The sequence below is a fragment of the Nesoenas mayeri genome (genome assembly GCF_963082525.1).
Source record: "Nesoenas mayeri genome assembly, chromosome: 2".
Classification (NCBI taxonomy): domain Eukaryota; kingdom Metazoa; phylum Chordata; class Aves; order Columbiformes; family Columbidae; genus Nesoenas; species Nesoenas mayeri.
Window position 1 is genome coordinate 10,759,667 of NC_137543.1, and position 17,832 is coordinate 10,777,498.

General features: G+C 44.6%; 1 protein-coding gene across 1 annotated transcript in view; it reads left to right on the top strand.

Annotated features, from left to right (window-relative positions):
• Nucleotides 1-10,641: 10,641 nt before the first annotated feature.
• The window catches only part of ADCY8 (adenylate cyclase 8), a gene marked incomplete at its 3' end in the record, with an annotated part of 129,502 nt that continues 122,311 nt past the window's right edge, over nucleotides 10,642-17,832 (top strand). Inside the window, exon 1 of the mRNA XM_080340061.1 lies at nucleotides 10,642-11,589. Within this exon, the coding sequence (XP_080196187.1) occupies nucleotides 10,660-11,589 (930 nt within the window). The 5' untranslated portion in view covers nucleotides 10,642-10,659. The remainder of the gene's footprint in view (nucleotides 11,590-17,832) is intronic.

Consider the following 17,832-nt stretch of genomic DNA (forward strand, 5'->3'; position numbering starts at 1 on the left):
TCCCCATCACATGCTACTGTAACCAATTATTTCTTGCTATACACAGTACCTTGTGCTTGCTCCTAGTGAACTGCATCTTCTGTTTTTTTCTTTGTTTTTCTAGATCATAACTTGAATTACTCAAAAACATTTTAAATCTGGTTGTGCCATCCAACTACTGGTTGTCCTGTTTGGCCTGATGCTTAGTAAGAACAGCACTTATTCCATCATCCATGCTTTTACCCCTAGTAGATATTTTAAAGAGTAAATAACTCAATGATACTGCAAGTTAAAAAAAGTCAGTGATGTATGATCACAGACACAATGGCCCACCAGGATGTCTGTTAAGAGCTCCTGATTTTAGGTGGTAAAAATATACAAAATATATATGAAAGATCAGGAGTACATTTACTGCTGGAGTGGTTTTGGACAACTCTCAGTTCAAAGATGGAGAAAGACTTCAATTTTCTATTCTGAATTTGTGGAACTAAAGTTTCACTACTTTCCCAGCCTTTCGCTAAGACTCTGTCAGCTTTTATAAAAATGAGGAAAGCTATTGTCTTGCCCATTAAGTATTTAAATACTTCCCTGCCATAATTTCTGCAGAAATCTCAAAAGAAGTCAACTGCTATGTGAGGGCCATTGCTTACTGCAGTGGTCACAACTGCTCTCTTGTTATCTAGAATTCCTTACAGCTCTTCACTATATCTGAGTGTTGTGTCCCATTCCTGGCTGAAAATTTGAATTAGAAATGTTTTGTTGTTTGTAGACACAATTTGTTTGTTTGTTTGTTTGTTTGTTTGTTTTTAGAGAGAATTATGCAATGGAGTTGTAGCCACAAGTCAAGACTGTAATTCAAAGAAAAAAGTATATGCAAAAGCCTGGACCAATCAAACACACTGGGCCTTCATCTTGGACGCATCTCTCATATATTTTGCTGTGAACCATATTCAAGTAACACTTGGGATCAGTAGGCAGTAGTGCCATAGTGTTTCTTTACTGCTAAAACAAAATGTCTGAGCTGCTGCTTGATGAAAGCATCCACTGGAAACGTCTTGATTAGAGAGATGCCAAAAAAATTAAAGCAGAGCATAGTGTAATGTAGAGTTTCCTCCTTACAAAGCACTGGAATTTAAGATATTTTTTCTCCCATTATGATTCCAGAACAAAAAAACTGTATTTGCTTCCTCATACAATTGAGAGCAGCCACAGCCATCCTCTGTGTAAATTATTCATGTTTCCATTATAAGTAATATTAACCATAATAAAGGTACCTGTGCTTGATTTGCATATGAAGCTATTTAACATGGCTTTAGAGCCCTATAGGTGTCATAGCGATTCTCCATGCCTGTTTCCTAGAAAAGGCTTTTGGGTGTTCTGTAGATTGCTGTGTTACCTGGCAATGAGATGATATTCTCCTTGACTCTTAGTAACATCATAATGTTGAAACTAGAGTACATACAGTCTTTAAGGCTGGCATTACCTTTTCTAGTCTTGTAAGAGAAAATCAGATTAATCTCATATGTAGGATAGACCACCTACAGGCCAATTTTAAATCTTCTTCTGTAGCACCAACAACCTGCCATTGCTATCAAAAGGAGACCAGATTTAATCTGCTACTGCAAATCCTACAACACTAGAAAATGACAGGTTTTGGTGATTTAGAGAAATGCAATATCAAATAGATTGCTCAAACATGAATCTGTTATCCTCCCCCTATGCCAAGGAAGATGTTACTGAATGTTAAAACTAGATAATAGCATGGAGAAACAAGTACTCTGCTGATCGCATACACATTAATAGTATCATTTCAGAGAATGACTAAAGATTGCTATGAGTCAACGATTCCTCCTAAACATTTTGTCTAAGAACACCTACCCAGCTTGACTGGCAATGAGCAGATTAACATGCTTCAGTTATGATGGGAGCTCAGTTTGAAATAAATCACTGTTAATATCAGCACACCAGGCATCAGAGCTGTGGTACGACAAGTCACTTAAAGGGTTATTTTACATTCTCTCAATTTTCTAATGGAAGAAACCTTCATATGGAGGATAAGGGAGTTGGAGGGGGCAAGAGTTTTGTAGCTGGGGAAAAGTACTGCCTAGGAATCCAGCTGAATCAAACCTTGTGCTTATCTGCAGGCCAGGAAAACACAGAGTCCTACACATTTGCATATGCAAAGCGTCTGATGAGGCAATGTTTCAGAAACATACTCCAGGTACTTGCAAAAACCTGCTGGGTATCCTGTCAGCTCTGTAAAGAGCTGCTTGAGAACAGAGCTCGGGCTCTGCAGCTGACATACTGCAAGTCTTTTTTGGCCCAGACTCCCGATATTTCTGTAGCTCTTACCATCCTTGCAACCCCAGCATCCCTGGAAGCAGGGAAGTGTAACCACAATCTCAAGGCTTCCAGGTTCTCTGATTCTGAAAGCAACAGGGCTGCAAAGAAACGAGTTCCCGTGAGATGAAAAGCTGGCTCCATATTTTATTTAAAAATTGAACAGAATTATTTTCCCCCAGACAGAAGAAGAAGGAGAAGAAACAAAAAGGAATTTCCTTTCCCTTGGAAACACGAATGTTTCTAGGTTTGTTCCTTTTCCAAGATTTAATACACGCACATAACCACATGCATACACAACCCTACCAGACTTTCCTCTCTTTGATCTGTCTGACGGGGGGATTTCCTCTTAGGATATGTCTTGCTGCAGTAACGGCAGGATACTGATCTGAATAGATTTAAAATCTCATACAATATAATGGCTTTCTATTTGCAGTCTAATTAGATTTATTGTATATATCCACAGGAAACATCTCCATCCTGTAACAAGAAAAACACTTTGAGATCTGCTTGTGAAAACCTCTACATAGAGCTAAGAATTATTATTCCAAGTGAAAAAGTTATAGAGAATAGCCTTACGTGTGCTTTTGGGGGTTTTTAGCTCCTTTTGAGTGTCTCAAATTCAGGTCTTCTTTCTAGTATTAGTTTCAATTGTAACTTCACCCATCAGGCCTTCGCTCCTACCACTTGCTGCTTCAGATAGTAAATCAATAATAAAATGCTTATGAATAGTCTGCCTGTTGTAGATTATGAAAATTTCACTTGTAGTGCATTGAGAGGTGAATTTAATAGCTCATTTCCTTTTAACTTCTGTTGCAATTAACATGCAAGTCAAAGGTCTTTTGTATTAAAAGAAGAATAAATCTCTTCTTCAAAGGAATCCCATAAAGCATCAAGAACTATCCACTGCTTTGTAAGAAGTATTATTCATTCAGCAATGTGGGTGCCTCAAGGATTCACCAGCATTAACAGCATTGCAAGGAGAATGATGGAGTGTGTAGAGGAGAGAGAAAAGGAAAGAAAGAGCTACTCCCTGAAACCTGGTTGAAAGAGGGTGAAAAGGTGGAGAGAAACATCTGGGTCACTTGGAGATCCCCCCAAAAAGCTTTGTTTTAGGAAGTTTTTTTTCAAATTATTGAAACCATATTTGATTTTGAATTAGGATAAAGACCCTCATTTCCCAAAGAAGAAGTTTCTCATTTTCTAATCAATCTTCTTTACTTTAAAAGCTCCATCACATTTCATCTATGATTCTGAAAAAAAAAAGCTTGTAATCCACAATTAAAATTTGAAAGAAATATTTGAAAATGAAAACCTTAAATTCACTGTTTTTAAAAATGTTGGTTTTTTTTGTTTTTCATGTTTTGTTTGTTTGTTTTTTCCAAGGAGTTGAAAATTTCCATCATATTAATGTCTTTCTGAAGGTTAATTTTCAGGGAAACTGCAACAACTGAATGAATAGACAAACCAATATTTTTCAGTACAGACCAGTCCAGCTAATATATTCCTGGTCAGTACGAGTGCCCACAAAGTCATAAGTGAAAGAATTGCAATGGTCACAGCTGTTAATTCATTTTTAAAACTGGAGTGATGTCTGAGAGGATAAAGAAGAAGACCTGGAAGAGAAAGGGGGAAAACACAGCTCCACCCATGTGTTAAAAGGTGAATTATTAATTTCCAACCACTTATCTCCCTCCATAAAATCCACATGACCATCTTTACACCCTTGTATGTGGGTATGTGTATCTGTGAAGGGAGGGAGAGAGAATAATGAATTCATTTTCATCCAAGGGGACTTGAGCTTCACAACATGGAGAAGTTTTTGCGTGCACAGAAAACAAAGAAAAACTGAAAGTGAAAATTTAAAAAAAAAAAAAAAAAAGATTAAAAAAAATAAAAATGTTATTTTAAAACATAGACATTTAAATTGACATTACTTACCACCTCTTTATACTATAACTGACCTTTCTTTCTTGTTTTCATTCTTTTTTTTTCTTTCTTTTTCCATTTCTTTCCCCTGCTATATAGTATCATTAAGGTATTCAATAACTTAACTTCATTGCCTACAAACTTTAAAGTATTCCATTGATCTTTTCACTTTACTGAGAAAAATCTACTGCAACCCCCAGCAAATGTTGATTTATTTTTTTCCATCATCTGTTAAACTATGTGTCCTCATCCTCATTCTCTTTGATCTTTCAGTCCATGAAACCTTACTTTTCTTTTACCATGGCTTTCATTAATCAGTCTGAGTGCTTTTACTAGCTAGTGTTACAGTTTTTAATCCATTCTCTTATGCTCTTTGCTTACTTTCATGCAGGCATCATACCAAGATACACATTCATTTGAGAAAAACGATAGATGGGTTTTAAAAAAGGACACTCAATCAATAGCAGAAGTTCCTTTTTTCCATTATTATTAGAATGTCTAAATTGTTGCCAAGGAGAAAAGAAAAAAGAAAAGAAAAGAAAAGAAAGTTACAGGAAAACAAAGAAAAACAAAATATGCGTGGGGGAATGAAAGCTAATTTGTTCATGTTCTGTCATTTCCATCATTACTGAAGTTTCACATTTCATGTGTATATGAAGGGATAGACAGATTATATGCTAATTTTTCACTTTTCCTTTTTTAAATAATTCTGTGAAATCTGTATTTAAATAAAGATGATCTATAGTAGCACGAGCATTCCTTCAGAATGAGTTCGATATTGAGGCTACCTTTATTGGACAACCCTGGAGTGCTTGGCAGAGCACAGTAACAGGCTTGCAATCCTGAGGACATAAATAGTCCCACCATGGTGAATGAGATCATTATTTGCATGATAAAATATCATAACATTAAACTGTACATAAATGTTACTTCTGTGGGTAGAGAGGGGGAAGGAGAAGTGTGACATAAACTTTCAGGTGACAGAAGAGGAATGAATTCTGCCTAATTTCATCCTTCAAAAGCCTTCTAGTGACAGTATTATTTTTAAATGGCTTTTAGTGATTTTGTGACACTGCCAAGTCATTTAGCTCTATTAAAAAAAAAAATCCAATAGCAACAAAGATTGAAAAATGCACAGTATTAATCTAGGGCCAACTGAGCCCTATCAGGACCCACAGGACTAGGAGGTATGTGTGAAATTACTTCATTGGACCCCCAGCTCATTCGCCCTTCAGTGGCAACCAGAGCTTGGGCAGCCTCATTGCTCTTCGGCTCCTCACAGTGCTTGGTGTTTCTCCTTGCTCTCCAGAGCCCAGAGCATTGCTGCAGTGGGTCTCTACATTCAGAAAGATCTTGTCCTCCCTTGGCAGCCTTGCACAAAGATGTCCACTGCTTCTGAGGTTGAGAACACCCCCTCCTCCTTCTTCACTGACCTTGGTATCTGCCAGGCTGTTTCTCTCATGTATTCTCGCTCCTCTCTCCAACTTGTGTTGCAGTTGTGCAGCAACTTTTTCTTGTTAAATTTGCTATCACAGAGGTGCTACCACCATTGCTGAATGGCTCAGCTTTGGCCAGTGGTGGGTCCAGCTTGTAGCTGGCTGGCATTGGCTTTATCAAACATAGAGGAAGCTTCTAGTAGCTTCTCACAAAAGTCACCCCTGTAGTCTCCACACTACCAAAAGCCACATACACGCAATACAAAAAATGACAAGGTTTTTAGTAATGGATAATAAACCTGGACTTCATTTTATGTTATGGTTTGTTTGGCTTTTTTTTTAATTTTGACATATGACCGATGTGGGACCTTAAAATAAATGGATAAAACAGAACATAAGTGACTATCCATCTATATGTTCTCTTAACTCATGAAGTAAAAACAGAGATAATGTTATTTCACTGATGTTTTGGGCTAAGTCACATCACCTCACAAGGGAGGAATTAGGTGCAGGTACACAGGCAGTTACTCTGCAGTTAAATGCTGGTGTCCAATGTCATTTGCTGTGCCACAGTCTTAGATTTCAAGCTCCTACTCCAGAAAGGTCTGGCTTAACTTTTGCGTTGTGTCTGCCAGACCCTTTAGGATGTCTCAGATACCATGAGCCATTTCAAATAGTTCTGAGCACTCACCTTCAGGTGACTGAATTGAGTCCTTACTAACAACTCCAGAAGCACAACTGGCATGTGGTAACTTAATGCACCATTCTGCCTGGGGAGATGCCCTTGACCTGTAAGTACACGTGTATACACTTACATATAAGTACGCATATGTATAAGTCTCCCACTCAGACAGTGGGATGCCCCTCCTTCAAAGAGGTGCCCTCCCTGCTTGCTCTCCCTCATGAGGGAGACAAAGTTAGTCAGAAGAGGGCAACAAAGTTGATGATGGGAAGATGTATGAAGAGCAGCTATAGTGACTAGGTCTGTTCAGCTTGGAGGAGACTGAGGGGAGACCTCATCACAGGCTATGGTTTCTTCACAAGGGAAGAAGGAAGGGTAGATGCCAATCTCTTCTCTGTGGTGACTAGTGATAGAATCCAAGGGAATGGTAGGAAGATGTGCCAGCAGACATTAGGAAAAGGTTCTTCACCCAGAGGGTACTGGACACTGGAAGAGGCTCCCCAGGGAGGTGTCAAGGCCCCAAATCTGACAGTGTTCAAGAAGAGACTAGACAACATCCTCAGACACATGGTGTGAACTGTGGGGTTGACATATGCAGGGAGAGGAGTTGGACTCGATGATCCTTGTGGGTCCCTTCCAACTCAGGACATTCTATGATTCTATGAACTTACATGCGAACTAGGCTGCACTACTTTGCCATCACCACTGAAGATAGAGTAGGCTCATCAAACACATGAATGGCAAAGAGGCTGGAGAGGACCGCTGGCGTGGAGGAGGGCAAGTTTAGTATTCATCATGTTCTAAGAAAGTTGGGTGTACAAGATGAAAAAACTACTATGCCTTTTAGTGAGGCCAAATGCAAGATACTTCGTGTAGGCTGTTACGCACATATGGAGCAAATAACACCTGCCCAGGTCTTGAGGACAGCAAAGAAGTTTCAGTAGGTCATCAGTTGTGGATATGCCTGTGATGGAAGGAAGGCAGACATCTCACGGGATGTATAAATAGGAGTGCAGATCATAAGACACAGTTAGTAATCTTTCCGCTGTAGAACTGAGTTGGGTTGTGAGCATCTCATAGAGAGGGGAAAAAAAAAAAAAAATAAATAAAACATGAAACAAGTGTACAGAATGCAGAACAAAACAAAAAGAGCAATCAGAGACTGAGAAAATGTGACCTATGGGGGGAAAAAATGGCAGAAATTACGTTGTTTAGCCTAGGAAATGAGAAGGGGAGGAGGAACAGATGGAAGAGCCATTCATTAAATATGAATAGACTACTGCCAAGAGAATCTGTTGTCCCTGTCCATGGTGAACAGGACAAGAAGGGATATGCTTAGTGAATGCTGCAAGGAAAATTCAGGTTAGATATGAAAATTATAAGGATGGAGAAGCATAGAAATAGGCTGCCTGGAGAGGTACAGGACCTTCATCACAGCAACAGTGGTGAAGGTGGACCTCACTCTGCCGTGAGGCCCAAGGACCCTTCCAGCACTGTGATTCAATGATTACAGCAACATTAGAGGACTGAGAGCTTCCTATCTTGACTTCATCTTATCTCTTTTGAATGAGTGTCTTCTTAAACTGCATTATATATTGTCTCATTTCCCTCTGATTTAGCGTGATTTGTGTTTAGCAATCTGAATGAGCAAGATGCTTTCTTGCTGTGCTCTGGGGTAATACCACTAATAATTATAATTTATTTTATAAAAGAAATATGCAAGTCTTTGTATAAAGCTTCGCCACTTATAGTAACATTTTAGTCTTCAAGTAGTGCTGCAATTTCCATGAGATTTATCTAGGAGTAAGGATGTGTGTCTCTGTTATTATTGTGAAACTAGTATTAACCCTTTCCAGATTAGCAAGGTCAGGCTGAACCACAGGAAAGACCCATCCCTGTTCACAAAAGCACCACTCATTCCTTATCTGGGCTATCAAGAACAAGAATTTCCTCTGCTTATATTTGTACAAAACCTGCTTCACACATGGGACACAAGCTTGACTGCAGTTCCCAAATCCATTGTAGATCAAATACTGAAACAATCAGTGAAATCCTTCCTAAATCTCCTTGCTTTCCTTATAATAATAATAAAAGTTGAATTAAATAATGGCAGTCAGAGGAGTGCTCATGAAGGCTCAGGCCTGATGAAGGTCAGACATCACATGCCATGTCCAAGCATCTGGTCTCTCAATAGAAGCCAGAGCTCTGAGTGGGGTAGCAGAGCTCCCTTTCAGGCAGTGCCTCTGTCCACACACACATCCTCACTGCTGACCAAAGGCAGCTGCTCATTTATCTGAAGGAATTCAGCAGGCTTCACTCTTGTCTTTTGAAATACAAAGAAAACACCTCTCCCTTGGTTTACAACAGTCTAACGTATAGACAATTTCTGTTTCAGCTGCTTCTAGTGAGAGGGTTTCAGCTCCAAAACTGCCTTTCACCCACTTTAGGGTTGATTCTGGACAGGGGAGGGGTGGGACAGGTAAAGACAGATACATCCTACTCCCTTTCTCCAGTCTGTCCCACTGTGCACAAAGCACCCAGGTTTGCTAGCACAGACAGATTCCACAAGCAGGGACAATTTCATCTGCTAACATGGGGGAGTGAGAAGTAGCTCTGACTCCAGTATCTGTACACAGGACGGTTTCTATTCTTCATTCAATGGCTTTAATATAAATGCTGACAGGGTAGGAGCAATCAAATACACAGCACCTTTCTCAGAGGCTCTGAGCTCTCCTGTGAAGAGGTGAACTTGGTTCCCAAGGCTCCGCCACACCGGGCAGGAGCTCTGCCTCCCCAGCAAGGCCTGCGGCGGCTCTGCCTTGTCCTCAGTCAGAGAGATGCCCGACTTCAGCATCAGGTCTCACTTGACATGACAGATGGACGAACCTGCTAGGCGCAGCGGGACAGTCCGTGGCACCTACAGAAGTGCAGCTTGGAGAAACCGAAGTGACAAGCAGAGCAACCTCCTGGGACCAGAGAGCCTGTCCCGGCCCCGCCCCGAGCCGCCGCTCTCTGTTCCCCTCCCGGCGCCGCGGCTGCGGCTGCTTTAACCGGGCAGGGGGGTTGCGGGCAGCCCCGCCGACGTCGTGGGCATCAGCTGACCGCGCCGGGCTCTGCCTCCTCCCGGGCCGCCCGCCCGCAGCATCACTCCGGCGGCGGCGGCTCCGCCGTGCTGGTCCCCGCCGCTCCTGGGGCAGCTCCCCGCAGCCCTGCAGCCGCCTGCCCCTCGCCCCTTCCTCCCGCTCCTCCTCCTTGCTGCCGGGAGAAGCCACAGGGCCGGAGCCCTCCCTGCCCTGACCCGCGGAGAAGTTGGGATGCTCCCAATGGGCTTCCCAGAGCTCTGAGTTTAGAGTGGGATTTTCGTTCCCTGCGCTTTCGCTTTTTTAGGCTTGTTTTTTTCCATGGGACTTTTTTTCCTTTTTTAAAAATTTTTCTCTTTCTTTCTTTGCCTCCTTTATTCTCTTTACCAAGCTAGCCGAGCGTCTGCGATGGATGGCAGCCCCGAGCCTCCCCCGGGCAGAAGCGCCCCGTGAGCCAGGGCGGCGCGCCCGGCGGGGCATGTCCCGCCGCCGGGGGGATGCGGGCGGGCAACCCCCGGCCGGCGGCTCCGGCGCCGTGACCGAGGATGCCCGCGACCCGGCCGCCTCTCCCCTTCCGTCCCAGCTCTCAAGGCTCCCGCTGATCGCAGCCTCGGGAATTACAGCAACTCCCAGGCATCAGACCTTGGAGAGAAGCCACGGGATCCCCGGAGAGAGGAGCTGCCCTCTGTGAACGGCCCTGCAAGGCGGCTTCCCCCATCTCTCCGCGCCTCTCGCCTCCGGATGGGGCCGAGGATCGCCCGCCGGGCAGCGGGACTGCGCCCGTAGATGCTGCGCTCCTCCCTTCTCCTCTCCGGACGCGCGGCTCGGCTCCCTCCCTGCTCACCGCCCCGAGGAGGGCGCGCACCCAGCCCGCCGGAGCACCGGGGCTGCACCGCAGCCGGGCTCCGCGGGATGCGGCTCCGCGGGGCGCCGCGGGAGCGGGCGCGGACGCGGTGCGAGGGCAGCTTGAGCTGAGCCGGTGCGGCCGTCCCACGGACCCCAGCGGCAAACCGACCCCGCCGCCAGCCAAACCATCGGACCCAGGGACCTGCCTATAAATGTGATCCCCACACCGCCACCCCGCCGCTGCCACCCGCCCTTCTCCATCCCCTCCCTCCTCTCCTGCCGCTCCATCCCTCCCCCGGCTCCCCTCCCCAAAGACAGTCCCCCCCTTCCCCTCCCGCCAGTGCTCTGCCCCCCGCCAGTCACCGCCATGGAGCTCTCGGAGGTGCGGTGCCTGAGCGACAGCGATGAACTTTACACCATCAACAGGACCCCCCCCGGCAGCGGCAGACCCCAGCGCCTGCTGTGGCAGACAGCCGTGCGCCACATCACCGAGCAGCGCTTCATCCAGGAGCACAGCAGCAGCAGCGGCGGCAGCAGCAGCGGCGGTGGGGGCAAGGGCTTCAGCTCCGAGGAGACCTGCTGCCCCAACCACCACCCCCACCCGCCGCACCACCACCACCTCCGGCGGCAGTCGGCCGGCCGGAGTTTGGGCAGTGAGCGCCACAACAACGGAGGCACCAAAGTCTTCCCGGAGGGCACGAGCAGCAGTGGGGACTTGGGCTTCCTGCCCCTGGACTGTGCCCCCAGCAACTCCGACTTCTTCCTCAACTGGGGCTATACGTATCGTGGGGTGATCTTCCCTACTCTCCGCAACTCCTTTAAGTCACGGGACTTGGAGCGCCTTTACCAGCGCTACTTCTTGGGCCAGCGGCGCAAATCCGAGGTGGTCGTGAACATCCTGGACGTGCTGACCAAGCTGACTCTGCTGTTCCTTCACCTGACTCTGGCCTCTGCTCCCATGGACCCCATTAAGGGCATTCTCTTGGGCTTCTTCACTGGCATCGAAGTGGTAATCTGTGCCTTAGTGGTGGTCAGGAAGGACACAACCTCATACACCTACCTGCAGTACAGCGGTGTGGTCACTTGGGTGGCCATGGCCACGCAGATCCTGGCGGCTGGCCTGGGCTGTGGCCTCCTTGGGGACGGCATTGGCTATGTGCTCTTCACGCTTTTTGCAACCTACAGCATGCTCCCGCTGCCACTCACCTGGGCTATCCTGGCTGGGCTGGTGACCTCTGTCCTGCAGCTCGTCATGCAGCTGGTTATCCCCAGGTTGGCTGTGACTTCCCTCAACCAGGTACTGTTTCCCCATCACTCTGGGTGAAAGGAGGTGTGGGGTGTCCCAAGAGATCCTCTCCCTTTTAGTCAGGTGCTCAGAAGTTGGTTACTTGGTGGAGAGACCATAGGCAAAATGCAACCTTCTCCTCCCCTGCTCCTTACTCCCCAGTCCCTTCAAGCTGAGGATGGGGACACTTTGTGTCCCTCTCATTGTACGTTCACTCACTGTTGTCCCCTAGAATAGCTTTGAGGATGGGAGATCCTGTGGCAAGTGGGGAGGATGTGTCATTTATCATTACCCTCCCTTATTTCCAGCAGTAGTCCATGGCATGATATGACTCGGCTTGTCCAAACTCTCCCTCTGTTCGTCTCTCATTTTACTTGTTCATGCCTTTTAACTCTCAATCTGCTGGGAGGACTGGTGCTTTCCCATGTGCAGCACAGCTTGATCTGGGCTATGGGAAAACAGGAGCAAAACATACCACTCTTTTGCCAGGGGAGCAAAGTAATGTCTCAGTGAAATCAGGGGAAAGTTTCCATTGGAGGTTTGGAGTGAGGTTTTAGCCTGTTTTTGGAGGACACCAAGAAGCCTTTTCTGCTGGTGATTAGGGGGCAAAAGTTGTCGTGCTGCATCCTTACAAGTGATGTCTAGGACAGAGTGCTGGTTACATGTGGGAGTGGTGATGCAGCGTAAACTGCTGAGAGGCACCAGGAAAGATATGGGTCTGAGGAGTTAAAAACTAACCTGACCAGACTAATCCAACTTCACATTCACCTGTCTTCTCCCACACAAAAGTGAGAATGCACCAAACTCCCTATATCCCTGCAAGGCAAGATAACATTTCCTTTCTAGGGCAAGGTAATCCTGGAGATTCTTGCTCCTCCCTTTCCCTCCCTTCCCAAATTGTCACAGCTCTGTGGTACCAATATTTTACAGCAGATTATCATTTGCTCCAGGAGTCAGGGAGAAGGCGGTGGAGGTGTTGATAGATAATCCCCAAAGGAGGGAGGGTGCAGAGGAATGTGGTGCTGGTGGCATGTTGTTTACATGAATGCCAGGATTCACAGCTGTGAAGTGACTGATCTTGCACCTGGAAGTTTTGATGATGATGGGTCATTGGGACACATCTAACTCCCTCAGACCCTGCCCCTTCTAAAATCTCTGCCTTCCCTGTCCATCCCCCTCCTTGTTAGGGGTGGGTTGCCTGACCCCACTTCACAGGCTCATCTTGTTGTGGGAAAACCTGCCCCGCTGTGTTGTGCTTGGCTGAATGCTATGGAGGTGAGACAATTAGACTGCGCAGAGTTGTTACCCAGTTCGTGGTAGCATGCTGATGAATGAACCACAGCTGTGCACTGTGTCTCACTCCCGTGTGCTGCTGGTGATATTAGTGCTGGGTCAAAAGCTGTGTGAGTTATACTGATTTCTTAATTTACTTCCGTGTCCTATTCTGGAGCTATGAGTAATGCGCTGCTATCTCATTATGTACAGGTATCACAGCTGTTTAGCCAGTCCCCATACACACACACATTTCCCACACACATTCCTGACAACGATACTTCTCAGGAGATATACTAATATCTTCATTTTGCAGCCCGGTACCTTGCCAGTTGTGTGAATGAACTGCCTTTGAGCAGTGCACAATGAGACATCACCAGCCAGATGATTGCCTTCATGAACTACACATATAAATCTCCTTAACACGATCCACACAGCGGTGTTGTGTTATACTGGCTCCCGCCTTCCCAGAGCCCGCTTCACGTCGCCTAATTGTGTGCCGCTTTGGCCCCTCCAACTGGGGAGGTCGGATCCTTCCCCCCGGCCCCGGGCTTCTCTCCCACCCCCATGCAAGGGGGAGCCCGGAGGGGTCCGGAGACCCTCTGCCTCCCGCACAGAGGCTTCGAACCCGCAGCACGCAGAGCTGTTTCCCCCATCCCGCGGACAGATGCGCGGTCGCGGAACGCGGCCGCTCGGGCGCTGTCCGCCACCGTGGTGCTGAATCAGCCGCGGCGCTGCGCGGCCCGGGGGCGCCCCCCAGCGGCCCCGCTGGGAACCTGCGCGCCCCCTCCCGCGCACGGCTGCGCCCCCGCGCACGGAGCTGCGCCCGCCGCGGAGCCGGCCCCGGAGCCTGAGGAGAGGTGCAGACCTACCCAGTTACTTTGTACTGTTGCACCAGTTTTGGTTTTGGTTTTGGTTTTTATTTGTTTTGTTTTTCCCAGAGAACTGCAGCGCACTTTCAAGTGTTAGAGAATGAAGGCTTTTATGGCTGATGAAGAGTATATAACTATTACTTTGCAGGTGAACGCAGAGAATCTAAATGACTGTGTCATCAAGGTCATATAGGAAGTCTTTGAGACAGCACAGATTTCTTGATCTTGCAGACAAAGCACTCTCTTTTATCACAGGGCTTATTTTCCCTGGTAGAATGCTGCATCTCCCCTTCAGAAAAGCCTTACAAAACTAAAAGAACTATTTGATTATGTAGCAATACCTGTGACCATCTTGCTGTGCCTCAGAATGCAGAAAATTGCTTCCACTGGATGAAAACCAGGAATTAAAGCATACAATGAAAACAAACAAACAAAAACAACAGCAGCAACAACAAAAACCAACTAAACCAACCAACCAAAACAAATGAAAAAGCCCCAACAACAACAAAAACAAACCCCACAAACCAACCAACCAAAAATGACCTAAACAAGACAGTGGGTAAAACTCTGATCATGGTACAGATAATGGGTTTTCCACTGACTTTTATAAGATCAGGATTTCATGCACGGAAAACAGTGAATTCAATTCTGAGCAGAAAGAATTGTCTGCCCTGGACTCAGTTTATTACGGTACCCATTAGTATCCACAGGGATAATGGTTCTGATTTTCTTCTCAGTCACACAGGTGTAAATCATTTACAATTCTATCTAAACTCATAATGTTACAACAGTTTACACAATAGGAAAATCAAGTGCTAGGATCTGTTTTCCCTTGATCTCTTAATTAATCTTAGTTTTCATTAATAAATACGTTCACTAGCAGTTTAAATCATTAGCAATGCTGAACACAGGCATGCAGTACTGCTGCCTGATTCAGCTTTTTGTTGAAGTTGACAAAGTATGCATTATCATGGATTTATTCTTCCTTTGCACCTCTAAAATTAACTTGAACTAGCATCCTAGGTAAAGGTGAAGGAGAAAGAGTGCTCTGAAATTAGATTTAACAAAAAAAAAAAATAAAGACAAAAAAACACATGTAGACTCACTGTTCTCAATCCTGCAGAGTGCTTGATGCTTCTGGGGAGATATGACCACCCTTAAATCCAGCTGACCCCAGCCTGAAATGCTGAGCAATGTGTTATTGCTTGGCTAAGTGAGAGCCAGGAAAAAAGATTCTGGTATCATGGTTTAGGTAAAGGTAACACTGATACTGACTTCACTAAATATTCTGTCAGGAAACAAATAAGAAATGCAAGATCTTACTGGTAAACAAGGGCATTGATTTGTGTGCCTGGTCAGGTACCATGTGGGGGGTGGTGTTTGCCTCTGACATTCCCCAAAATGTATGCTTCATTTATATTGCTTTCATTCTTACTTTTTCCTTGGTGATAATATGGTATACAATCAAAAATTTCTAAGATCATATATGTGTTTCCAGCATATGAGGAGGAACAAACAACTCAGGCTTCTTAGTGTTATGTAACATAGGCAGATGATAATATAGAAATGAATTTTGACAGTCTTGGAATTACATAAGCTACAAACATACTCTGGATTTTAATCCTCTGCCTGTGCGCTCTTCTATCATGTGAGTAAATTCCACTGGAGTCAGTAAGCCCACTCCTGTAAGTCACCGGTATAATGGATGCCTTGAAGGATCAAGTCCTAACTTAGGCATATAAAATCAAACTTTAAAAAATACTTTTAGAAATAACCTTTAAGTGAGTAATACCAAGACTAGGGAAACTCATTCTTTTCCCTCTTTTAGCATCTGTCTTTCCAAGTTTTGGCAGTTCTGTGAATTAGTACAGTGATTTTGCTTCCTTGTTTTTTTCCCTCAAACCTTCTCTCAGGATTGCTTACTACTAGTAGAGGAAAAGCCAGGATTCATGAAGTCACAAGAAAACCTATAGAGATAAATCAGCATAATTATACAATAGCAACAGATAGCTTTTATATGCATATTTCATCTGTATGTTTTCCAAAATCTGAACACAGATATCAGTATACAAGTATGTACAAAACACACCTTTTCAAAATTTCTGCCAGAGTCTAGTGAAGTAGCTGTTAAATCTGTAAGATATAAAGATATTTCAAAGTTGTCTGCCATTTGAGGATTGAAATCCAAACACCCCACTTTTATCCATATGGTTGCTTCCATAGCATTACTTACCATTAGTGTTTCTGCCACAGTTCGTTATAGGTGACTTATAACCTGTTTGTGTGATTTTAGACTGGATTATGATCTGGTTTCTTTTTATATCCTGTAATATCACCTGAGCAGTATCAGTGGGTCACAGCATAATTAGATTGGAATTGCATACACTTTTCTCTGAAGCAGCTGCATCACTGTTTTGCTAAGTAAGGCAAATGCATTAGTTATATTTATAATTTGATGATTAATTGCCTTCAGAGAGTTCCTCCAAAATGGCAGAAACATGAATGAAACCTGCTTTTATCAGTGAGTTCCAGCCTACAACAGTTAGTACACTTGTTCTCAGTGAAGGTTACTTTGTTAGATCTATATGACATTTTTTCTACTGTGAAGACACTTCTGGGTTGTTTTTAAGGTTTTGTTTATTGCTTACTTGTTGTTTCTCATGGCCTAGAAAGATGCATATGCTCTAAAATAGCAGCATCTAATGCAAAATAATCACACCAGAGCAGCACACTTACAGCTGACAGTTAACAGCAGATCATGCTGGAATGATCCTTATTAGCGTGCACAGAAGACTGCAGGGGATAAGCATCTCCAGTCCATCCTCTTACTGCACTTCTCAACCCTGTCAATGATGTGATCTGAACAGGAAATAGAAGAGGGCAAAACTAGAGCAGTTTAATGGATTCTTGTTGTTCCAGAGGGCAGAGAAGCTGAGGAGTGGAAGGACTTCTTCCTCTGTTTTCCTTAATCCAGAATATCTGGCAAAGCACAAGAAAAAATAGGTTGTTTCATGCAAAGGGTGTTTCATGCAAAAGATGAATTTTAGTAAACAGAAAGGAATTAAGGTTTAAAGGGATATTTAGGCTGACAGAAACTCCAAGCCAAACAATCTTTATTCAGCTGCTGCCTCAATCCCCATCTCTTCAGGCATCTTGTTAACATCAATTTTCTTTAAGTGCAGCCGCCTTGCACTTAACTCCACTTTAGTTTCTGAGCATCCCATGAAGGGTCTCAGTGACTCAAAGTCACCATTCAGCCCAGCCAGAATGCAAACATTGTTCTAGTGGGAACACATTTTGCAGTTGTACTACAAAGTGTCTGCCTGATGTCAAAGCCAGATGAGAAGGAGACTGTGCCCCTCCTCTGTATAACAAATGTGGTGATGAAGATGTTCCTGGGATGTGACAGACCAAGGTTTAAATCCTTTTTATTCCCCAGAGGGGATTGAAATCCACCTCTTTTACCTCACCAGAGAGTTTCCAAAGCAAACCTTCCCCCATTCCTAGCACAGCTATTATTTTTGGAAGATAAAAGGTTAAGATCCAATGGGCCAAAAAAAAAAAAAAGAGTGAAAGAACAATCTTGACTCTAACCAACTGATTAAAGAATTCATCCATGGTGGTGTCCTTGCTGAACATTTTAGTGTTTTATATCATGCTATTAAATCGTTCCCTCAAGCACACATCCCAGCCAGCAGGCTGTACAGTCTGGTCCTCTCTCTCTGACCAGATGCAATGTGGTGCAGATTCCACAGAGAATTCTTCTTCCTCCTTATCTGCTGCCCCTCCAGCTCCTCAAAAGCAAACATAGCCTACAGGGAGGGAATTTCCTAAGGAGGCAAGAGAAACTGAAGGAAGGGTGAGACTCCAGTCATTGAGCCGTTATATAGAAGATTTATAGCTATTTTAAAAGTCAATGGCAGTCTCTGTCAGCCTTTGAACAAAAATATATAGGTAGTGCCCTCAGGGGTGAAAGGGAAGCGGGCCTGGGGCTGAGAAGCCCAAAGGTAGAGGGAAGACTTCATAATCAATCTCTAAATCCAGAGGAAAAATAAGATTTAAGACATATTTTCTATCTTTCATGGTTCCCTCCTACCTAGCTCTCTTATCA